The sequence below is a fragment of the Phalaenopsis equestris genome, unplaced genomic scaffold (assembly GCF_001263595.1).
Source record: "Phalaenopsis equestris unplaced genomic scaffold, ASM126359v1 Scaffold000240, whole genome shotgun sequence".
Classification (NCBI taxonomy): domain Eukaryota; kingdom Viridiplantae; phylum Streptophyta; class Magnoliopsida; order Asparagales; family Orchidaceae; genus Phalaenopsis; species Phalaenopsis equestris.
The window spans coordinates 3,013,242-3,039,851 of NW_018164682.1; the positions used below are offsets into that span (position 1 = coordinate 3,013,242).

A 26,610-nucleotide genomic window follows, 5' to 3' on the forward strand; every position below is an offset into this window, starting at 1 on the left:
GTGGGATAGGGGGGGCGGCGCTGACAACCGATGGAGGCTACAGATGACCGATGATGGAGGACGGCGACGACGGACGACCGTCAAGGGTGGGTGCGTCGACTTGCCTATAATATTTTACTTGTATTATGTAATTCAAATTCAACCAAATCAGTTAAATTCTAAAATTAGCTAAAATGAACTATAATGTAAACTTCAAATTCATTCGTACTTTACATTGTATTTATAATTCTTCATACCAAATACATAATTGTCTCAAATTTCTGTAAAAGAGTTATAGTACACCACAAATTCACTAAACCCAACAACCCCTAAGACTTTTGAGCTCACGTGGTGTAAATATTAGCGGAACAAATATCTACTATATAAAATAAGTAAAAAAGAGAAGATAGAAAACTATTACACATTTTATAAAGTTGGTACAATGTCTATTACATGTTCTTAGGAAGAGATATTGACTGGGACAAAGCTTTGATATGAGCTAATATGAATCATGCTTGATTCTTTTCAAAATGGAGTAGCAGTATGAGGAGTATGGGTAAAATTTATGACCCCAAATTTTAAAATTGAGGTATGAACCACTAGGCCATGGTTTAGTTCTTCCGCTATTTAAAAAAAAATTTTAGTAAATTTTTATTTGAATGTCTGTTAAGTGCTTAAGAGTTCCTAACAGCCTGGTGGTTTAGCATTAGTTTCTTACACAATTGATTAAGCACAAACTTGTGCTTATTGCAGTTAAGCAAACTTTGTCACAAGAAAGTTAGTGTCAATGGAGCATCCAAAAGGCAATGTAGTAATAATAGGAGCATCAAAGGAAATTCTAATGCAAAATGTGGTGATTAGATTGCCTATAATTGCAAATGGGATATAACATTAGCTTATAATAACGGTATTGTGTTAGGCGAATAATATAGTACGAACTTAATAGAAATCCATGGTAATAATAGGAGCATCAAAGGAAATTCTAATGCAAAATGTGGTGATTAGATTGCCTATAATTGCAAATGGGATACAACATTAGCTTATAACAACGGTATTGAGCTAGGCGAATGATAGAGTATGAACTTAATAGAAATCCATGGTATATAGAGTGATGATTGATATTTTATACCTATTTTATCTATAGCATACTAATCATTGCTAGGACATTCAAGGAATTTTAAATATTTTATGTGAATTGGAAATTGTTGATCGATGCAATGCATGATTGCATATTGATCATTGTTTATTTTGTGTGCTTGGACTACCAACAAAACTTTTGAGGATTTTTATGATACATTAGATCTATACTATAAATGATTAGTTATCTTCTATAAGGTATTGATTTTTGTTGGTTTCGATGAACATGACTTTCTCATATACATTTCTGCCTTTATTTTGTTGAATCGTAGAGTTGTGACAAATAAATAAATATATATATATATATAAACATTGAATAAAAATGTAATGTCCTAAACTTCTTGATGTTATAGATTAGTAATTACATCATAGTTTGCACAAATATTTCTAATGCAAATATAAAAGAAGTTGTATATAGGAGACATATAATTTTTACTTGAAAAGCTTGTAAAGAGAAAAATTCTTAGACCCTTCCAATTTAATGATAGTTCCACTAATACAACTCGACAGTTACAATGATTTACCTTTCATATGATTATAGAGGATGAGATTATGATGTAAAAATTTTGAATACATGTGCCTATCTCCTATACTGGTTTTTAATTTTGTTGTTGGTTGATTGTCATCACTCATCCTGTGACGATTAACGTTGAAATTTGGAGAGCTGCTAACTTTTGCACCAGTCGCTAATGGACTTTAAATGATGGGTGGCTATAGGCATCAGACATGAGCATTGATTGATGATGAGTATCAGATGATAGACAATGATGATCTTTGATCATTAGAGGTGGGAATTAGTTGGCATGATTTTTCTCTTGCTAGCAGAGAAGATTGGGAAACTATAGAAACATAATAAAAGTCTAATTGTGGGGTTTCTAATATGATGGTTGGAGCTTTAAAATTCTCATATATAGAAGCGGCCCCATTTATTAGTTTTAGAGGGGCATTTTCACTCTTTTTACTAAGGTTTACGAGCGTGTCACCTTAAATTAGATGACTTAAATTGTTCCCCTAAATGTAGCCCAATGGGGCTACTTGGGCTAATTTTGGCTCAGACAACCAATTAATGATCGACAATAATTGGTTGATAATGCTCAGCTGCCTTAAAAAAACACCCAATTAACTTATAAAGTATTGAATCCAAGATTGTCTGTGAATCACACACAAGGAATAAAACATATTTAATAAGAGTAAGAGAGAGAGAAGCGGTGATAAACAGTAATAAATAGTCTTTTTCATAAAATATTTTCTCTATTTATTGGGGAGATAGTACAATGGTGATGTAATATTTTTTCCCTCATTTGGAAAAGTAGTATTTTTTCACTCATTTGGAAAAGGCCAGTATTAGGATATTTTTGGTATTTTACAATTGTGGGCTTATCGTCCAGCTGCTTGCTGGTTTGACCGACTAAGCTTGGTTTATTTTGGGTCGAAGGGATCAGTTGGTTCAGCTGAGCTTGGTCGGTACGATTCGGTCGGCTAATCCAACCTGGTTGACTATCTGGTAAAGGGTTTTTGGAGTCTCCATGGGATGGTCGATGATACTTTGCGGAATTGGATTGTTCTTTGGGATGGCTCTACTGAGAGGCAGGGGGTACCACATTGAGTCTGTTTTTCTATAGTGGCTTGCTTGTATGCTCTTTGGGCATGTTTCCGATCAGATGACTTGTGCTTGGATCATTCAATTGTCTTCTTATCCGCTTCGTGGCTTTGTCAATTATAACCTGATTTGCTCGACTTGTATGGCTTCACTCATTTCGGTCAAGTGAGTCACACGATCTCCTAACAGTGGGTCAACATTCGCCATCTACTCTCTTTTGGATCGTCAAATCTCTTTAAGATCATTGCCGACACTTTCTTATGTACATTTTTTTGTTTCTTGATTCTCTTACTTCTTGAAAGCGATACTGCAATAAGAATAAAAGAATTAAATGCATAAGTAAATCTCATTTAGTTTTAATTAATGATTCAATAATTGAGCTTTCTTGATTTCATCACTTTTGATTCTTATAAATAAGGTGCTATGGGGCTCCTTACCTTTGCTAATTTGCCCTGCTCTTTTGGTCGACTTTCGTGTCTCAGCCATTGTGATGGATAACATGCTGAAGTCTCATGCTAACGTTCCCACCAAGGACTTGATTCACTTCGCCTTTAGGAAATCGAAAGGTGAGGAGAGGAAAGGTTGTTGCGAAGGAGGTTGGATTCCCATTGTCGGATTAAGCAAGATCATCTGATTCGATCGCCCAACCTGCTGATGCGACACAAGACCCTCTGATCGGTCTTGTCACTCAGATGACTTCTGGCATTCCCCCGTTGCCTTCACTGGTGCTCCATGGTGAGCCTGTCATGTAGATTGCGATTTTTAAGTTGGGTCGACTCCTTGATATGAGGGGCTTCGGTCTTGTTTGCAGGATTTGACTATTTGAAGTTTTTTTTTATGATGAGTCATGGTGCAAATGACCTGAGTGCGATAAACCTAGATGATAATATGGCTCTAATTGACCTATATGAGAGTCCGAGCAAGGCGCTGGTGAAAGTCGTCCACGCGCCAGCGAGGGTTTTCGGCTTTTGAGTCAGGATGGCGGAGTTGATCACATTGAAGAAGCCCTGGGTCGCTTGCCTGTCTTCTAGATGTAATTGAGACTACTCTCAGCCAACAGGGATTCAAGTAGGTGAAAAGATGCGTGAGTTGTTGCTCGTTTGGAAAGGATAGAGGAAACGATGATGACTCTTTGTCAGGAGCTGTTGAAGTTTTGGGAGAGATCCCTGCTCTTCCAAGTGCAAGCCGAGTCGGATGGGCTAAATCAATTTAGGTATGAGGAGGGGAGTTCCTATATAGGAGGCTGCTTCAGCTAAGGCATGTCTTGGCTGAAGAGCTGAAGCGGCGATAGATCCCCTTATATAATTTTTTGCCTCAAATTAATTTTTGAGTGCTTTATTGTAATTTAATAAAATGGAGGAATGCTTCGGGCTTATTGTGTGATAGAAAAGTACCACTTAGACTGAAAGGAAAATTTTATAAGATGGTGGTGAGACCTGCAATGCTTTATGACGCTGAATATTAGCCTTTAAAAGAGAAGCATAAAACTAAGTTAAGTGTTGCCAAGGTGGGAATGATTGGTGGATGAGTGGCTTTACAGTTAGAGACAAAATGTGAAATGAATATATTCGTGATAGGTTTGGTGTAGCTCCAGTGACGGACAAAATTAGAGAGAGTCGTCTTATATGGTTTGGTCACATTAAACGTCGACCATCTGATGATGCGATTAGAAGAGTAGTTGTTTTAGATTCGACTTATGAAGAAAGATAGAGTTAGATGATACACTTTAAATATATAGTATTTTAAAACATATTTTTATACCTATTTTTGAGATATCGGGCTTTAATGGAAGATATTTTTGTGTTTTTCTTTTAGATACAAGTAAAAATGTGAAAAAATGCTTAAAGGAGTGAAAAATGATCAAATTTAGAGCAAAAAAGTGAAAAATTGTGTTAAAGTGCTTTGGCGCCGAAGCGCTAGATCGGCGCTTAAGCGCCGGTGAAACAAAGAAAGCTGCGTCTAAGCGTCAGTGGCCCCGCGCTTAAGCGCCAGAGACAGTTATTTGATGGTTTTCTTCATTTGACCAAATTTTGAAGAGGTATTTGCGGCACCTATTGGCTTAAGTCTATTGGCTTAAGAGGTTGGTTATGACTACTAACAACGAAAATATTATTAAAAGACCTGTGAAAGGAGGCATCCTTTGGAGGATTCATTGAATGTAAACACATTTTGAAGAGTTTTCAAGGCACCTTTTGAAGATTTATAAAAGAATGAAATTGAGACATTTGAAAGGGGTGCTTGAAAGTTTTGAAAAAAGTTAGAAGAAGAGGAGTTCTAAGGAGTTTGGAGAGATAGTTTTGGTGAGATTTTCAAGCACCACAAAAAATTACTTTAATGTTGGAAGTAGTGATGATTTAAATCCATGAACTTCATTTACTTTTTGATTTGACCGATCCAGATGTTAAAATTTGTTGTGAGAACATGTAAGAATCGGGCTGGTATTGTCTCAGTCAACAATTAGAAAGAATCATATGAGGTTGTGTGAATGAGAATGTAATTCATATGATTTAGTGCAAATAAATAGAAAAATAATCATTGAAAGATGTAGAGTTAGAGGACTTTAAAGTGACAAGTTAAAACCCTCAACTTGGTTTATTGTTTTAGGTTCTGATACGAGATGTTGGCCCCCAGGTGGAGGGAATCGAGAGAACTCTAGAGAGAAGCTGGTATCTTTCCTTCCTAACCGGTCTTCAGAACTATTTAAACTTTAAATTTGCTAATGTTCTTTATAGCATCTCTAATTAAGGTAAATAATATAATTGCTCCTATTTGACACAACACAATTCACATACTTTCACAATAAAATTTCTAGATTTATTACTGATTCATGATAAGGAGAAAGATATTTTTCAAATTAAGTACTTTTCTTTTACATAAACTCAAGTTATTATTTTAAATTTTTATTGTTCTATCAAAATATCAAAAATATAAAAAAGATTTGAATTTTAATAGTACAAAAATATTTTTTAGTTTAAGTAATTATCTTTTTAAAATAACAAGTTTATTATTCAAGAGTGCATATTGCGTATTTTCTTATGGGTTCTATATTCAAGTCTTAATCAAAAAGTCTTATATTACTTGATAACGATACATATACTTGCATAGTATCCCAATATGAATATAAATTAAATAGTTAAATTCTTATTTTCGCCAGGATCAAGTTTTTGGTTCTGTTGCAAAGTAAGTAAACATAAGTGAAAAATATCATCAAAGACATTGTTATACTGTTGCATATAAACAGTTTCGGGATCAATAGACCTAGGAAGACTTGGGCATATTATATAAAAAATGATCTTATTTTATTAAAATTAAATAAAAATATGACACTAAATAGGATGCAATGGAGAAAAGGATTCATGCAGTCGACTCCACTTAGCGAGATAAATGTTTTATTATTGTATTGTAATTTAAGTGTTATTTTTAGAAAATAATTTTTTTTTGCCTTGTTTCTTATGTTGATGTGATCTCGTTGATAGCTTATTACGAAACGACTGTTTATTTTCGTTTTTACCTCTGTGCGACTATTAAACTTCCTCCGTTTTTCTATATATAAAGAGTGTAGGGTCGTGTGGTCACGCTTCCTCTGCTTTCTTCCCTTCCTTTCGCTCTCTCAGTTTCTATTCTTGCGCTCTGCTCAATGGTTTCTCGGTATTCTCCACATGATTTTGGATTGTTCGCCCGAACAACCAATCCTGGATGATTCATTGTGAGGTTGACTTGCTGCAAGAGGATTGTGTCTTTTACCCAACCATCAAGCTTCGGGTCTCTTGTGAGGCCAACCAAGCGACTTCACTATACGACTCTGATCTTCTGTTCTATAAGGATTAGTTCTGGTTTGGTATTTTTTTACTACTTTGCTCTGCGATGCGCTCCATCTTTGTCAACTACAATGTCATCCCCGCTTAGAACAGTCCCAACTCCATTGCGGCAATTATGATATACAGTATGTTCTATCCGCGGCTAGGGATCGCATGGTCCATCAACTTGTTTAGCTATCTATTCTCTTTTCAGGTTGATTTAGACATGTTTGTTCTCTTCAGTCGTCAAGTTTCAGCCATTGGGGTTGAAAAACTAAGCGAATGATTGTAAGCTACGATTTTGCATGGGTTTTTTTCCCGTAGGGGCGGTTCCTCCCGCCAGTTTCATTTCGGGAAGCCCTATCAAAGGTAAAGGGAAAGGCGTCGATGAGTGCGTTGCTGGAGGTCAACAAGATCAAATGAAGCAAGATTTCTGTCGCCCAACACCTCAAATCGACGGTTATCAACATGGTGTTGCGTCGGGACGTCTTTGGAGAAATGACCAAGGATGATTGGAAGGCCTCTGATGCCCGTGAGGCCAAAACGGAGGCGATTGTGGTCGCTCGAGCGACCAAGAAGAAGGCTCTCGTGTTTGCTGCTTGAGTGACGAAGCAACCGACAGCTATGTTGTCCGTCCATTCCGACGTTCGTGGTGCTATCCGTGGAGGAAATACCAACTGCCTTACTCCTGGCAGCTTGATTGGATCTCCTGCCGGAACAATGCCAGAACATCAGGGGGGTAGTTCACCAAGACTGTTGTCAGAACGCCCCTCGAATCTATAGGTCAGCCCGTGCCAACAAGCCATGAGTGTCATCGCGAGGGGAAGTCTCAGACATCTGACTCGAGTGAGTTGACTCCTTTGTCGTCTCAAAAAATAGAGGAACCCATGTTCAAGTGGATTTTGATTCAATCCAGGGAGACAAAGGCGAACACTAGCATTGGTGGCAAGTTTGAATTGATCCTACTCCAGAGGGATTGGAACTCTGATTCTCTAGCGGCGACTCACTACCCCTCCATGATAGTTTCAAAGAGGCCCTACTAGAGCAGAGCTTGCCGATCATGTGTTAGACGATCGATATATATCATTTGATGGCTTGGGAAGCTTTTCACATCTGGAACTCTGACTCTCTAGCGGCGACTCGCTACCCCCCCATGATAGCCGATGGTGAACGATCGATATATATCATTTGATGGCTTGGGAAGCTTTTCACGTCCAGTCATCCATCCTCTGTCGAGAGTGTTGGGAATGACTAGAGGTTAATCGAAGCTGAAGAAGGCTAAGGAGGTGTTTAGGCACTTAGAGCTGCTTTCAGTTACTCAGGAAGAAAATTGAGGAGGTGTTCATGCACTTAGAGTTGCTTTCAGTTACTCAGGAAGAAAATTGAGCCATGAAAGATCAAAATACGATGATGGAGACACCTGAGAAGTTTTTTGTCGAATTCTCCTCCCACCCAACTCAAGTGACTCGTCTTGCTGAGAAGTTTAGAGAAGGGGTTTTCTTTGGTGTTGGTCATTTGGTGAAGGCCAAGCTATTTCCTTTGAGTAGAATACGGAGAAGTTTTCCATGTTGATATCTGAGAGAATGAGAGCGACCGAGATGTTGGTAACATAATCTCAGTCTTTTTGTCATTTACTTTTGTTTTCTAAAACTTGTACACATGACTTGCTAGACTTTTGTAAATCATTTTTTGATTATGAATGAGAAATGAAATCTTTTGATTAGTCGTATCTTACGATTTCTTTATTTTTATTTACTTATTTATTATATATATTATTTTTTTATATGTAATTGAGCTGGTTGGTCTGAAATGCTAAAAGTAGAGGTGCGAGTATGCCTTATTCTTTTTGCCTATTGAGAATTTTTTTTGTTAATTGTGTGGTCTCTCTTTCTTTCTTCAACGCTTTTGTGGCATTGACTAGGTCGAATCAGGGTGAGCTCATGAAGATTGGATGTTTGGAGACTCCCGAGGTAGATATTATGCTTGCTGTTCCGATCTTGGATACTGCCGTTGCCTATTCAGTTTTGAGAGGGAGCCCACCAACTCCAAATTTGTTGATGTTTCTTTAGTTTCAGAGGACGAGAGGGTGGATGAGGAGGCTTAGCTCCTGTTGATAATCCACTGAAGGATATCAATGATTTGCGCTCATTAATAAAACCATCTCTTGCCCACCGAGTGACTCTTTCAGAGGGTGTGGCAGATTTGCTTTCTGAGCTGGTTATCACTCATGAAGAGTTTGCGAGAAACAAAGAAGACTTCCTTTCTATTTTCAAAAGGGTGGAGTCTGATCATGCTTCGTCACGGGCAAAATTGGAGGTGTCAGATATGTAGGACGGGATTAAGAATTTGGAGGACGCATGGAGTAGAAGGACCTTGTCGCTGTTTTGGAAGAGGTGGAGGCTAGCTCAGATATAACTCTTGGAATTCGCTAAGACCTAGATGAAGTGAAGGTTTGTTTACTCCAAATACTATAGCGACCGAGGCGTCCCAGTGATGAGTCGTCCGTCTCTGAAGGAATTTTTGTAATGGATAGGCTTCTCCGATCCGACTGTATTTCTCCATATGATTTAGAAACAACCAGCTCGACAACCTTTTTTATGGTAATTCTTAATTGTATATATACATTCTGTGACTTGACTTTTATAAACTGACTCAACTCATAAATAAAAAAAAATAAAAAATCATTTATTTTATATATTTTCCGTACCTTGAGTTTATTCATTTTGTTTTATATACTTGCATCGAGCAATTGTCGTGGTGAGGTGAATTTGTCTGATCATGGGGAATGCCCATTAAATAATAAAATTTGAATTGGCTGAAGCATTAAGTCGGCACGGGAGGCCAAAAGGCTAGTTGACTAGAGAATGTCGTTGATTTCGAATAGATGAGTTTGATTGTAGAGTTCATGAATCGTTTGATATGCTATCACCCGACTCAATTCTTACACCACCAATGTCTCACTTGCTCGATTAAGTCTCGGCTAGATAACATCTTACTCCATACATATTAAGCGAATTGTATCACAGTCTTTGCGGGGTTAACAATCTAGACTTGAATTGGGTTGATCTGTTTGTTATCCACCGTGGATCTTGTCGCATGTGAGTAGGGATGAACGCTAGAGCTTGACCTGTGTTCTGAATTAAGAATCATGAGAATTTTATGATGCATGAGCATCGAGGTTTTCAAAAGTTACCCGATTGAACGTCTAGAGTCGTTGCCGTCTAAATCTTGCCGCTCGAGTGAAACACCATTGACGGGTTGACTAGTATTACCTATGAGTCGGTTGGGTTCGATGACCCTCTGTGCGAACCTTGGCCAAGTTTGGTGAGTGTTAATTTGGTCGGATTAAACTATTTCCTGCGTGAACCATGGTTGAGTTCAAGAAGTATCGGTCGAGCCTAAGATCACACATTTTTAACAAAATTTTCACTTGTATTGTGTAAATTTATACAGGATAATACAAGTAAAATTAGAAAAAAAACTAGGAATTTAATACTCATTATATTGTTACAATTACATGGTTTCTGGGTAGAATATCTTTAAGTCATCCCCAATCCACATGTGGGCCACCTCTTTTCTCATGTATGTCTTCAGCTTGTAGGCCCGTAGAATGACTAGTTTACTAACAATGAATGGTTCAATCCATGTTTAATCAATTTGTCGATAGCTTGTCCGTGTGTCGTTGGGTTGGTTTTGTTCAACATGAGATCTTTGACAGCAAACATCTTGTCACTGTCATGCTTGTTGTAATAAAGAGTTCATTTTTTACTTCTTTTTGCTTGAAACCAAATGTGAGTTATATTCCCTCATTAGTTGCCTCTTTTCATTTTGTTATATCTACTTCATCATACGCGGTGATTGCTATCACCCTTTTGTTGTGAAGGTTATACTCGATTGGCAACATGACCTCCAACAACTTCTCTCATCTTCTGTTTCATTGATTGGATTATTGGATTGATGTTCAGTCGGTGACAGACAACATCGACCAATACCCCATATATTTCGCTGGTCGACCAAGCGAAAAGACATCTTGGTGGCTCTGAGGAGTCCTCACTAGCTCCTCTTTATGACCTGCATCAAAAACTTCTCTTAGAAAATTTTACCAGTGTCATCATCATCGGTAGGTACCTTCTTGGTGGTTTTGCTGTTCTCGAGGCTTTCTCAATGTCAAGAGGTTCCTCATGAATGTTTCCATCCACATGGAGATAGCAAGTGCGGACTGCTCCAGATCGCCTTGGGCAGTGGTCACCTCACCATCTCAGTTTGAAATATTCTATCAGGGTTGCTGCTTTTGCTCCCAATTTAGTGCATCTCTGATCATTTCTACCATCTGACCTTTCAGATCTTGGATATGTTGAACCACAAATTCCTTGGTGCACTCCGCGTTGTCATCAATTTCTCTGCTGTGAGGTCCTCCTTGCATGACTTTTCTTCTCATTGGTGGCAAAATTCACGTTCTCCACACTTTTCAGGATGTTGGTGGCATAATCCGCACGAACTACCTCTAGATTAACCAGGTGCCACTACCTCCCCTGGGGACATATTGCACACTTCTTATTTTGGGCACGTGCAACGAAGGATTAGGGCCGGTTGACTCCTTGAACTAGTCAGATTCAACTTTGTTTAAGATATTTTATAATCCAAACATTCTTCAAGTATTGTAATTTTATCCCGCGGGATCATTCTCATCAAAATGATTGCTTGAATGTAAATTTGTTGAAATCAAAGTTTTGATGGCTTCTGAAGTAGTTTTAAAAATTTTGAATTTAATTTCAAAAGATTTTGGGATCTTTAAAATTGCATTAGGATTGAAGCCTGATCAAGTTAATTGTATGAATCATATTAACTTTTATTAATTCCCTTCTAATCAATGTTTTATTAGTTCTTGTAATGATTTGAATAGCCTAATGATAATATTTTATTAGTGTTTAAAACTGCACAATTGGTTCATGAGGCATTTTTTTGTTTATGGGACAAGGCATAAGCTCAAACCGTTTTGAGGCATAAGTCTCAAATTTTAAAAATTGCGTAAATTAATAAATATTTTATGAACTATAAGATTTAAGTAAGAAATAATATATTAATATTCTAACTTATTAACATATTAAAAAATAATATAATAACATTCTACTTGAGTAAAAATTGATAAATTTTGTAAAATTAAAAATAACACACTATTATCTTACCATCAAATTATGAAAAAAAGTTGGCTATACAAACATTAAATTATTAAAGTAAGCTAAGATATTAAAATATCAAAATAAAACAATCAAAATAAATTCAACATTAATTTTTATCTCTTACTCTTACTATCCCTGACTTAAACAAGAATATAATAACTCATCAACGTTTGAATTTTTATTTTAAAGTTTATATTACCATTTTTACTCAAATGATTTTCATTAGAATCGTCGGCACGGTAATGATTTATCTCACATCATATCCTTAGTTGTATCCATATTCTCTTATTTTGTATTGTCTTCAATCTTAGTTATTTTCTATTTTTTAATTAATAATAAAAAATATTAATTAAAATAATAATTCTATTGATAGTTGGAACTTCAACTACATAAATTTTTATGAATACATTTTTTTTTTCTCTTGTTTTAGTGCATTAGGTCTGAGACTTAATAGATGAGGTAATTGATATTTTTTTTTATTTAAAAAAATTCTAAGTAGCTTAAAATATTTGAGACGTTTTTTGTGGCTAGACATGCCTAAAAAATTTGAAGCGTTAAAAATTTGAGCCGTTTTTTTGAGATGAGGCTCGTATGCCTCACCTTGGGATAAGGCACAAGCCTTCTTGCAATTGTTTGTAAGAAGCGTAGGCGCATCTCATATTGCACAATTTTAAACCAAGTATTCTATCTACTTAATGATACTAGTTCTTCATGTTTTGCTGATTGGTCTAGAAAGACTCGGCCTGCACTAGTTTGGATATATATACAGATTTATATTTGACAGTTTAACTCCTTTGTTCCATAAAATATGGATTATGGAAGGGAAGTTTGTGGTAGGCTGCTATTTTTGGCTGGGTTATACTTAAATTACCAGATGATCTCTCTTTTATTTTTATTTATTTATTCATTTGTTTTTTTTTAATGACGTGCCTTTGATTTGGAATTACTCTTTTTGGACAGTGGATAGTTGACGGTTAGGCTTTTTTAGCTTGTTTCAGTGGATAGTTAACAGTTATTCAGTTGTTTTTTTTAATGACGTGCCTTTGATTTGGAATTACTCTTTTTGGGCAGTGGATAGTTAACGGTTAGGCTCTTTTAGCTTGTTTCAGTCTGAAAAAGTTTCAGGCTGATTGAATTAATAAAAAGATGGGTATCGCTCAAAAAACCTATTTGAGAAATGGGTCATGTTGAGTTAGAGCAAAAATGGATTTTGCTCTAGCTAGAAAATTCATGAAGCGATTCTAAAATAAAGCTGTTTGAAGTGGTCAGGTTTGACTTCGGCCCAACTGGCTAGGCCTGGATTGTCATTGGATATCTTCATCGATATGGAATTTGAACTAATTTCTTGAATTATTTGCAACTTGATCCATAAATGACTTGAAACCTTAACAGGTTGACCTATATGTTGGTTTATCAAGTTCTGCTTTTAGCTATTTTCGTGAATTTTTGGTTTAGGTTATATTTTTGATATCGATACCTGTGGCAGGATAGATGTTTGTGGTATTATTCTGTGCGGACACCGCATGCAAGTCTGCGTGCAGTGTCCAATGAAAATAGGACACGTGGAAATTCAGGCCCCACAATTTAAAAAATAAAATTTCTTATTTCCTACGGCGCGACCCGACCTGAGCTCGGCCCGGAGCACCTAAAATTAAATCGCACGCTTCACTAAATCGTCAGATCAACGGAAAGCTAAACGTCCCCCGAGCTCGCAGAGCATCTTCATTCATTCGATAATCGTTTAGGGTTTTAAAATCAGAAAAGCTGAGGGTTTTTGTTGTTCGCCGGAAGAAGTAAAATCGCGATTGCTCCTTACGAAGATGGAATCCGAGCCCATGCAGAGGGAAACCGAAAAGAGGCCTGAGAGAATGAAAGATCGAAGAGCCGTTGATAATGGAGAATGAAGAGGAATCGACAATGGAGACTGATAAACGAAACGAAAGGGCATAAGAAGAAGGAAATTCAAGTGGGTTCATCCAGGTAAATTTTATTCTGCTGGTTCTACTTTCATCGACAAAAATGTTAATAGTGTAGAAATTCATCCATATATTATTGGAGTAATTTTTTAGTAGTATTTGAGTAACAATCACTCAGGTATTTAATAGAGAGTGACTGTTTTTGGGTAATATTTGAGTAGTATTTTAGTAGTATTTGAGTAATACTTGCTATTTTTGAGTAACAAATCACAAGTTCACCCAATTTTACCATAATAATACTAGAATAACACCGGAATAAAACCTGAATTTTAATAATAATACCAAACCAACACTACTTAAATATTAACTGAATATTACTTAAATAATTTCAAACTAACAGTAATTAACACTAATATTTGAGTAGTATTTTAGTAGTATTTGAGTAATATTTGAGTAGTATTTTAGCTCACAGTTGATGTTTTTGAGTAACAAATCACAAGTTCACCTAATATTACCATAATAATATTAGAATAACATCGGAATAAAACCTGAATTTTAATAATAATACCAAATCAACACTACTGAAATATTACCTAAATAATACCAAACTAACACTACTTAACACTACATAAATATTACCAAAATATTAACCAAGTAATACCTGAAGAAGATTGAATAAAACTTGAAATTCGTTTATACAACCGAAATAATACCAGAATAATATTTAAATAATACTATAATAATTCCATTTATACTACATGAATATACCTAATATTATTTTGCATTATTTTGTTTAATGTAGATTAATGAACCCAAGGTCCATGAGCTGTAAATGTCGGCCGTCCGTAGTGAAAGATGTGTTCGATAAAGTCAGGCCTGACATATCTGAAGACATCATGAATGAGCTGAAAATGATGAATGTTGATCAATTTTTTGCTCTTCGACCTTATCCCCAAGACAATGTCCTGACACTGCAAATATTGCAATGTTGACAACATGAAAGAATGATATTCAGAATGGGTGGGAAAGATCTGAGAATAAATCCTGATGAAGTTGCCCTTTTGATCGACATGCCAAATAGAGAAGTGTCAAAGTGGAAGAAAGTTTCATCATGTGGTGTGGATGCCCGCCAAATGAGGAATGATATTTTGAAATTTGGAACTGGGGAGTCTTCTACTATTTTTAATCAATTGTATATAAATTATTTGTTATCAAATTTATTCTTTCTATCCAACAATTTCAGTATATTCAAAGGACTTTACACCTTTGGCGAGAATATACATACATTTTCTTCATTTAATTGGTCTGCTGCGCTCTGTGAATTCTTTATTGAGCAAATTAATGCAGTAGCCATTAAAATTAGACAGAACCGACCTTTGGGATGTATAAATGATTTTTTTTTTTTTGCTAACGGTTAATATCTCGTATAAACTTTAAAAAATATTTATTTTATTTGTGCAAAGTTGAATATGAATTTTTTTTTACACAGCTCTAGTTTTATGTACACACTTCTTTGGTTACTCCTGCCACTCCTGAGATCAGACCTCAAATGTTGAGGTCGCCAACAACTGTAAGCTGTAACTCATCACAGATTGATATAGTCTTTAAGAGGCTGAATATTGAACAGACAAGTTACATTTAGTTGTTATTAAAAAATAAAATCTAAACTTTAAAAAATATTTATTTTATTTGTGCAAAGTTGAATATGAATTTTTTTTTACACAGCTCTAGTTTTATGTACACACTTCTTTGGTTACTCCTGCCACTCCTGAGATCAGACCTCAAATGTTGAGGTCGCCAACAACTGTAAGCTGTAACTCATCACAGATTGATATAGTCTTTAAGAGGCTGAATATTGAACAGACAAGTTACATTTAGTTGTTATTAAAAAATAAAATCTTATGTTTATTTGAGAGTTTTAATAATTAAAACATTTCTTTTTGAAATAAATTGCAGGTTCATGATCATTTTTTGGATCTGAAAGAGGATGAGCTCAATCTGCTCTTAAATCCAGATGCAGTATTACCCGGTCCAGTTCCAGCATCGGAATTCCAAGGCAGACTAGAGGCAACTGTATCATTTGGTATGGGTCCAGTTGTTTCCAGCGGCATTGCCCCGGAGACAATGTACACCACAATGCATAAACATGAAATCAATAATTCAACTGCTAAAATGCCAAGAGAAATGGTTCACTAAATTTTAGGGATCCTGAATACGATAACTGTTGCTGTGTCGAGTTTGCAGGGGAAAATGTCGGTGCTACAAAATAAAATTGATAAATCTGAAAATATTTCAACTGATAAAGGCGAAAAGGTGGGAGTAGATGATGCCCAGCTAGCCTCCTCTCATTTCGAAAGTCCTCATGATGTTGCATATAATGAGTTCGACATTGTGGAAACCCCCTAATCGTTTCATGTGGGAGAAGAGGGAGCTCAGAAGAACATTGAGGGAGCCCACCAATCGTCTCCTGTGGGAGAAGAGGAAGCACAAAAGTTGTCTCCTGTGGGAGAAGAGGGAAGTCAGCAGTCAGCAGTCAGCTTCTGTGGAGAAGAGGGAACCCAACAAACCTCCCCTGTTGAAGGAGACACTGTTGAAGGCTCCCATAAACGGTCCGTTCCGAGCTTAATTTAAAGGGTTAAGGGCAGACGAAGTAGAAGAAAGAAGAAATTGAGTTCTTCTTTCACTGCTTTCGAGTTCAAGAGAAGAAAAGTAATAAGGGAAGTCGCTGAGCCTATGTTTACTTATGAAGATGTCGCTGTACATACGAATGCTGGAGAGGGCAACATTCAATCAATTGTAGACGAAGAAGTACAAGGAGCAGTAGTACAGGAACTAACAACCCCCATTGCAGAACAATAACAAAATAATTGAAGACGAAGAAGTAGAAGGATCAGTAGTCCTGACACTAACAACTTTAGGAGATCAGTCTGGTGTTGTCAATGTGGTATTTGGAAAAAGTTTTTTATACATTATTTTATATCATCTAAATTACCTATGTATTTCAAATGTTATACAAAATTTTATTTTTTTTAGCCTCTTACAACGGACTCCTAGATAAATTATCCTGGCAGATCTATGGTATCAACCGAAGCACAACTAGTGATTGATCAAACTATGTCAAAATACATGAATATGTGAGTAATCTTCATATTTTATAATGCATTGCTTTTCTCTTAGATGAAACTCACAAAGATTTTGTGTTATTCTGCGGGATGATATTATGTTACACAGTAGAGACATTTTTATAGATCAGAGGACAATGAAAGAGTTACCGTGCAATGACATGATTTCAAATGACAATGTTGACGCCCAAGCCATGATTTTAGACAGAAAGAGGAATGCTTCTTCATCCTTTTTCAGGCCTTATATTTATGTATCACCATTATACTGGGTAATCATTGATTAAGTATAGTTAAAATTTAAATAATGATATGTATATATTATAAGTATATGAATATATTATAAGTTTATAATCTTATGAAGAGTTATCATAAAATGGGTAACACCGCAAGATTTGTAGTCATATCATGAAGGAGATAGTTAAAGGAGCTGATATTATTATGATTTCTGTTTTGAACAACCAACACTGGTATCGTTGGTTGCGAATTTAGAGGATAAGAATGAAAAATTTATGACTCATTACCTAATCAGATGCACAAAAACGTATGCAAAGACCTTGTAAGTATATTGTCAGTCCATGCAATTTCAGTATACTCATACAATTTCACCAGTTTTGTCCATGCACTGATCAATATTAAACTTTGCAGGTCAAAAAGTTTCAAGTAGATGCTGAAGATTCTTTTAGGGCTAAACCTGAGACCTGACAAATGTCAATAGTTAAACATGTTCCAGTACAAACCAATAGTATTGATTGTGGGATGTTTGTCTGTAAATTTATCGAAAAATTAGGAAAGAGTTAACATAAGTGATTGGAGTGAAGACCGAAATTGGCAGGCAGAGATGCCAAGATTTAGGGCAGAGCTTGCTCATGAAATTTGTTTGTGGGTATTGTCTATGCAAAAATAGATTTATTGATGTCATGACTGTTATTTTACATCTGTTATCGTCGTATTCTTGTAATATTATTATAATATTCTGGTTGTATTCTCATTCCTGATGTTTTTGATATCATGACTGTTATTTTACCTCTGGTATCGTCATATTCTTATAATATTATAGTAACATTGTGGTTGTATTCTTATTCCTGATGTGTTTGATGTTATGACTGTTATTTTACCTCTGTTATCTTCGTATTCTTGTAATAATATAGTAATATTCTACTTGTATTCTAATTACTGATGTTTTTGATGCCATAGTTGTTATTTTACATCTGGTATCGTCGTATTCTTGTAATATTATAGTAATATTGTGGTTGTATTCTCATTCCTGATGTGTTTGATGCAATGCTTGTTATGTTACTTCTGTTATCGTCGTATTCTTGTAATATTATTGTAATATTTTGGTTGTATTCTCAATTCTGATCTTTTTGATGCCATGACTATTATTTTCTCTGTTATCGTCGTATTCTCGTAATATTATAGTAATATTATAATACTCAATGCAGACTATAATAAACAAGTAAAATATTTGACTGATACCTAGATTATAAAGTTTTGTTGCTTCTTATTTCACACATTTTATGACGAAATGTATAAAAAAGCTTAATATTATAAATATATCATCGGAACAATCAATTGGTTGTATTCTCAATTCTGATCTTTTTGATGCCATGACTATTATTTTCTCTGTTATCGTCGTATTCTCGTAATATTATAGTAATATTATAATACTCAATGCAGACTATAATAAACAAGTAAAATATTTGACTGATACCTAGATTATAAAGTTTTGTTGCTTCTTATTTCACACATTTTATGACGAAATGTATAAAAAAGCTTAATATTATAAATATATCATCGGAACAATCAAAATACGACCGCGCAGTAGAGAATACAACAAAGGAATATTCCAATCAAACCAGAAAATATTCCTTAGCGAGCGCTGTTATATCCTGGTTGTATTACGGTAATATTTTGGTAATATTCAAGACAAACTATTCAACGAAGGCTTTAAAAAATAAGCAAATATTTTATTCAAACCTATATTATTGTTGTCGTATTTAGATAGTATTATTATAATTATAAGGTTTTATTGCTTCTTGTTTTACACATTTTATGACGAAATATATAAAACAGCTTAATATTATAAATATATCATCAGAACAACCAAGATACGACCGTGGAGTGGACAATACAACAAAAGAATATTCCAATCAAACCGGAAAATATTCCTTAGCGAGCGTTGTTGTATTTTCCGGTTTGATTGAAATATTCCTTTGCTGTATTCTCCACTCCGCGGTCGTATCTTAGTTGTTTCGATGATATATTTATAATATTAAGCTTTTTTATATATTTCTTCATAAAATGTGGAAAATAAAAAGCAACAAAACCTTATAATCTAGGTATCAGTCAAATATTTTGTTTGTTTATTATAGTCTGCGTTGAGTATTATCAAAATATTACCAAAATATTCCCGCAATACAATCATAATATTACTATAATATTACAAGAATACGACGATAACAGAGAAAATAACTGTCATGACATCAAAAACATCAGAAATGAGAATACAACTATAATAGTACAATAATATTACAAAAATACGATGATAACAAAGGTAAAATAACAACTATGATATCAAACACATCAAGAATGAGAATACAACCATAATATTACTATAATATTTCAAGAATATGACGATAACAGATAAAATAACAATCATGACATTAAAAACATCAGAACTGAGAATACAACCATAATATTACAATAATATTACAAGAATACGACGATACCAGAAGTAAAATAACAACTATGACATTAAAAACATCAGAAATAAGAATACAACAATAATATTACTATAATATTACAAGAATACGACGATACCAGAGGTAAAATAACAACCATGACATCAAAAACATCAGGAATGAGAATACAACCAGAATATTACAATAATATTATAAGAATATGACGATAACAGAGGTAAAATAACAGTCATGACATCAATAAATCTATTTTCGCATAGACAATACCCACAAACAATTTTCATGAGCAAGCTTTGCCCTAAATTTTGACATCTCTGTCTGCTAATTCCGGTCTTCACTCCAATCACTTATGTAACTTTTTTCTAATTTTTCGATAAATTTACAAACAAACATCCCACAATTAATATTATTGGTTTGTACTGGAACATGTTTAACTATTGACATTTGTCAGGTCCCAGGTTTAGCCCTAAAAGAATCTCCAGCATCTACTTGAAAATTTTTGACCTGCAAAGTTTAATATTTGATCAATGCATGGACAAAACTTGTGAAATTGTATGAGTATACTGAAATTGCATGGACTGACAGTATACTTACAAGGTCCTTGCATACGTTTTTGTGCATCTGGTTGGGTAATGAGTCATAAATTTTTCATTCTTATCCTCTAAATTCGCAACCAACAATACTAGTGTTAGTTGTTCAAAACAAGAATCATAATAATATCAGTTCCTTTAACTACCTCCTTCGTGATATGACTACAAATCTTGCGGTGTTATCCATTTTATGATAACTCTACATAAAATTATAAACTTATAATATATACATATCATTATTTAAATTTTAACTATACTTAATCAATGATTACCCAATATAATAGTGATACATAAATATAATGCCTGAAAAAGGAGGAAGAAACATTCCTTTTTCTGTCTAAAATCATGGCATGGGCGTCAATATTGTCATTTGCAATCATGTCATTGCACGGTAACTCTTCCATTGTCCTGTGATCTATAAAAATTTCTCTAGTGTAACAAAATATCATCCCTGCAGAATAGCACAAAATCTTTGTGAGTCCATCTAAGAGAAAAAAAATGCATTATAAAATATGAAGATTACTCACATATTCGTGTATTTTTACATAGTTTGATCAATCACTAGTTTTGTTTTAGTTGATACCATAGATCTGCCAGAATAATTTATCTGGGAGTCCGCTGGAAGAGGCTAAAAAAGATAAAATTTTGTATAACATTTGAAATACATAGGTAATTTAGATGATATAAAATAATAAAATTTTGTATAACATTTGAATTACATAGGTAATTTAGATGATATAAAATAATGTATAATTTTTTTTTCCAAATACCACATTGACAACATCGGACTGATCTCCTAAAGTTGTTAGTGTCAGGACTACTGATCGTTCTACTTCTTCGTCTTCAATTATTTGTTGTTCCTCTGCAATGGGGGTTGTTAGCTGCTCGTTGTACTTCTTCGCCTACAATTGATTGAATGTTGCCCTCCCCGACATTCGTATGTACAGCGACATCTTCATTAATAAACATAAGCTCAACTGCTTCTCTTATTACTTCTCTTCTCTTGAACTCGAAAGCAGTGAAAGGAGAACTCAATTTCTTCTTTCTTTTACTTTGTCTGCCCTTAACTTACTTTGTCTGCCCTTATACTTTGTCTGCCCTTAACCCTTTCGATTAAGCTCGGAACAGACCGTTCATGGGAGCCTTCAACAGTGTCTCCTTCAAGAGGGGAGGTTTGTTGGGTTCCCTCTTTTCCCACAGAAGCTGACTGCTGAGTTCCCTCTTCTCCCACAGGAGACAACTGTTGTGCTTTCTCTTCTCCTACAGGAGACGATTGTTGGGCTCCCTCAATTTTCTCCTGGGCTCCCTCTTTTCCCACAGGAGACAACTGTTGTGCTCCCTCTTCTCCCACAGGAGACAACTGCTGTGCGCCTTCTTCTCCCATAGGAGACGATTGGTGGGCTCCCTCAATGTTCTCTTGGGCTCCCTCTTCTCCCACATGAAACGATTGGGGGTTTCCTTAATGTCGAACTCATTATATACAACATCTTGAGGACTTCCGAAATGAGGGGAGGTTAGTTGAGCATTATCTACTCCCACCTTTTCACCTTTATCAGTTGAAATATTTTCAGATTTATCAATCTTATTTTGTAGCACCGACATTTGCCCTGCAAACTCAACACTCCAACATTTATCGTATTCAGGGTTCCCTGAAATTCAGTGAACCATTTCTCTTGGCCTTTTAGCAGCTTAATTATTGATTTCATGTTTTTATTCATTGTAGTGTATATTGTCTCCGGGGCAATGTCGCTGGAAACAACTGGACCCATATCAAATGATACAGATGTCTCTAGTCTGCCTTGGAGTTCCGGTGCTGGAACTGGGTCGGGTAATATTGCATCTGGATTTAAGAGCAGATTGAACTCATCCTCTTTCAGATCCAAAAAATAATCATAAACCTGCAATTTATTTAAAAAAAAAAACACTTTAATTATTAAAACTCTCAAATAAACATAAAATTTTATTTTTTAATAACAACTAAATGTAACTTGCCTGTTTAATATTCAGTCTCTTAAAGGCTATATCAATCTGTGATGAGTTATAACTTACAGTTGTTGGCCACCTCAACATTCGAGGTCTGACCTCAGGAGTGGCAGAAATAACCAAAGAAATGTGCTCATAAAACCAAAGTTGTGTAAAAGAAAATTTATATTCAGCTTTGTACAAATAAAATAAATATTTTTTGACGTTTATATGAGATACTAACCGTTAGAAAAAAAAACCATTTATATATCCCAAAGATCGGTTCTGCCTAATTTTAATGGCTACTGCATTAATTTGTTAAATAAGGAATTCATAGAGCGCAGTAGACCAATTAAATGAAGAAAATGTATGTACATTCTCGCCAAAGGTGTAAAGTCCTTTGAATACATTGAAATTGTTGGAAAGAAAGAATAAATTTGATAAAAATAATTTATACACAATTGATTAAAAGGGGCAGAAGACTCCCCAGTTCCAAATTTCAAAATATCATTCCTCATCAAAATATCATTCAAAATATCATTCCTCATTTGGCGGGTATCTACACCACATGATGGAACTTTCTTCCACTTTGACACTTCTCATCTATTTGGCATGTTGTTCAAAAGGGCAACTTAATCAGAATTTATTCTCAGATCTTTCCCACCCATTCTGAATACCATTCTTTCACGTTGCGAACATTACAATATTTATAATGTCAGGACATTGTCTTGGGGATAAGGTGGAAGAACAAAAAACTGATCAACATTCATCATTTTCAGCTCATTCATGATGTATTCAGATATGTCAGGCCTAACTTTATCGAGCGCATCTCTCACTACGGACGACCGATATCTACAACTCATGGACCTTTGGTTCACAAACCTACATTAAACAAAATAATACAAAATAATATTAGTTATATTCAGGTAGTATAAATAGAATTATTATAGTATTATTTAGCTATTATTCTGGCATTATTTTGGTTATATAAATGAATTTTAGGTTTTATTCAATCTTCTTTAGGTATTATTTGGGTAATATTTTGGTAATATTTAGGTAGTGTTAAGTAGTGTTAGTTTGGTATTATTTAGGTATTATTTAGGTAATATTTCAGTAGTGTTGGTTTGATATTATTATTAAAATTCAGGTTTTATTCCAGTGTTTTTTTAGTATTAATACTGGGTAAACTTGTGATTTGTTACTAAAAAACATCAAGTATGAGCTAAAATACTACTCAAATACTACTAAAATACTACTCAAATATTAGTGTTAAGTAGTGTTAGTTTGGTATTATTTAGGTAATATTTCAATAGTGTTTGTTTGGTATTATTATTAAAATTCAGGTTTTTTTCCGGTGTTATTCTAGTATTATTATGGTAATATTGGGTGAACTTGTGATTTATTATTCTAAAACAGCAAATATTACTCAAATACTACTAAAATAATACTCAAATATTACCCGAAAGCAGTCACTCTGAATTAAATATCTGAGTGATTGTTACTCAAATATTATTAAAAAATTACTCCAATACTATATGGATGAATTTCTACACATTGTTAACATTTTTGTCAATGAAAATATAACCAGCAAAATAAAATTTACCTGGATGAACTTTTTTGAATTTCCTTTTTCTTACGCCCTTTCGCTTCGTTTTTCTTGCGTTTATCAGCCTCCATGGTCGATTCCTCTTCATTCTCCATTATCAACGACTCTTCGGTCTCCATTCTCTCACGGCTTTTTTCGGTTTCCTTCTACATGGGCTAGGATTCCATCTTCGTAAGGAGCAATCGCGATTTTATTTCGATCGGAGAACATCAAAAACCCTCAGCTTTTCTGAATCCAAAACCCTAAATGATTGTCGAATGAATGAATGTGCTTTGCGTGCTCGGGCGACGTTTAGCTTTCCGTTGATCTGATGTTTTAGTGAAGTGCACGATTTAATTTTTAGGTGCTTCGGGTCGGGTCGCGCGGTAGGAAATGAGAAATTTTATTTTTTAAATTGTGGGGTCTGCATTTCCACGTGTCCTATTTTCATTGGACACCGCACACAGACTTGCATGCGGCATCCGCACAGAATAAGCGCTCGTGTTTCTGATCTATTCTTTTTACTAGGAACTAAACTGGGAATATTTACATGCATACCACTTAATTTGTATGTATTTACATATCTAAGAACTAAACTTCAATTTTTACATGTCACCTTACATGAATGAACAGTTGTATTTCACTTTTTAAAAGTCAAAATAGTGGTATTTATAATGTAATTTGAATGATTTGGGTGGCATAAACGTAAAAACGAAGTATATGTGTTAGATCTGTAAGTACATAGGAGTTGTGTGTTATTTTTGTAAATGCACCTTGAAGTATTGTTTGCCTCCCAAATTCAGGCTTACTACTTTTTAGTGTTGCAGTTACTAGCTTTTTAATTCAAGTTGCCTTTTAGAATCCCGGTTTTCTGTGAATATTTGTTGGCGGTGTTATAATTAAAAATCATTTTTTAAAAAAAATTTTTATTTCTCTTCTATTGTTCTTTTAATGAAGGGTTTTGGATATTATTGAAGGGCTCTGATAATGCATCGGCTTTGGTACTAGGAATTCGTTACATTAAACTCAAAATTCAATAATATCCTGACTACCCAGTGTCTCTAACCGAGTACAGAGGATTGACTAGGTTCTATGAGCCATTCCAGCTATCAATTTATGATTTGAAATTGAAAGCTTCTTTTGGTGCATTTATAATTTTTGACATCTGTTACCTAAAAGTTTTATTTTATTTTATTTTATTTGTGAGCAGAAAAAACCCTACATTTCTATTGGATTAATATCTCGATAGCTCAATAGAAAACACGAGTTTAGCGGATGATAAATTATTTGATTTGCCATAAAAGTTGAGAAAAAGGTTTTTAGTGGTTGGGATGAAAATAATTGATTTTGTGGCTGAGAATTTTTTGTATGGGTTTTTAGTTTTTTTTGGATAGCGTACAGTATAAGATATGATTTCGTACAAATAAAGAAATAAAATGGACAACATTGAAACTTTTGGTACTTGTTTCTTCATCATAATCAAATGCTGAAGTAAGCCTGGGACATTAAAATTATTCAAGTTTGTTGTCATTTGGCAACCTTTTTTTGTGAGTTTCATTTCTTTTACGTTTATTTTGAAGGGTAGGATTACCATAAAGGTACAGTAGCGTGTTGTAGATCTTAGCTTGGTGGGCTGCTTGCTTAACGATTACTTTTGCTATGGAAAAAAAATATTTTGTGAAGGTGAAAACTATATAGACTGATTTTTTGCTTTGCCTCGTGGGTGTCAATTGGTTGCTTGTTTATAGAAAAACAATCTCTAATTTCATTTTTTACTCTTTTCACTGATTTTAAATGTAAAAGTGAAGTCATCACTTAAGAGATTTTGAAAATGTGTAGTCTAAAATTCATACTGATTTTCAGTTAGGTAGAAATTAGAATTAAATGATGAAAGCAATAAACTAATCATTTTATCTCTTTATTTTTTCTAATTTTATCAACCCTTATTTTACCTTTGAACCTCAAAGTTAGAATGCATTTCCATTCACCTAGCAGGGCTTCTGACATAGAGGACTGTACAGTTAAAGTAGATAGCTTTAATTAATCTAATGAACTTTTACAAATGTGAGCTTTTGTTAGAGATATGGTTTTTATGTACATTTTTTTCTTGTTGTAATCATACTTCTACGTTTAAGTTCATCCAAGTGTGTTTTTGCAGCCCTTAATCTGGCATTTTTTCCTGCTATTTAAACAGTTAATGTAGATGTGCCAAAGATTCAATCTGTAGTAGAAAGAGAACTTTATAAGAAGAGTGGTTTCTGAAGCTCATTCTCAAGCAACACAGGTAGTTTGCTGCAGATTATTGCTTTCCCTTCTATTTTATTGATTTGAGTGCTTGTTCTGTGGATGTTATTTGAATCCAAACTTACTAAATGCCTATTGTGACTGAATGGTTTAGATTAAGGAAGCAAATGTCACTCTTATTGTGCATTCTTGATTATAAACTTAAAGCTGAGCAGAATACTAAAATGTGTCTTGTTTTCTTTTGTGTTGGGTGTTTTATGAAAATAACAGTCCTTTAGGTGTACACATGCAAATAAAAGAAATCTATGTTTTTTTCTGAGTAATCTGATTGTATTGAGCAATAATTTCACATTTTTATGCCTTGTCCTGTATTGTAAAAAAAACTGTTACTGGATTTTTTTTTTCTAACATGTTATTCTATGATTATGCACAAGTGTATCTTTTTTTTTTTGTTGGGCAAAATATAGCTTTCATTGCCGAAGCTATTTTTGGATTTGTTTTCTGTTTACATGTGTTAATAATTATTGCTTATGTCTGGTCTAATAACCTTGGCAATTCTACAATTTTCATGATACTCCTTATTGTTTGTCATCATTATTAGTCTTATCCTATTTATTTGAGGACAAAATCATCCTACGTTCATTCTAGTAGTGCGGTATTATATGTTAACCTTTTTATAATTTATTAATTGCTATATAATTTCAGGCAATACTATAAATTGTTGATTAGTAATTTGCCTTGTGGATGCATCTTGTGCATAAACAAGCAAATCAACCCAACAGGTGCAATAACCTGGATA

At 34.5% G+C, this 26,610-nt stretch overlaps 1 protein-coding gene across 1 annotated transcript in view; it reads left to right on the forward strand.

Moving 5' to 3' along the window:
- The window catches only part of LOC110024031, a 27,087-nt gene extending 1,287 nt beyond the window's left edge, over positions 1 to 25,800 (forward strand). Inside the window, exon 4 of the mRNA XM_020723748.1 lies at positions 25,762 to 25,800. Coding sequence (XP_020579407.1) covers positions 25,762 to 25,765 — 4 coding nt within the window. The 3' untranslated portion in view covers positions 25,766 to 25,800. The remainder of the gene's footprint in view (positions 1 to 25,761) is intronic.
- Positions 25,801 to 26,610: the final 810 nt, after the last annotated feature.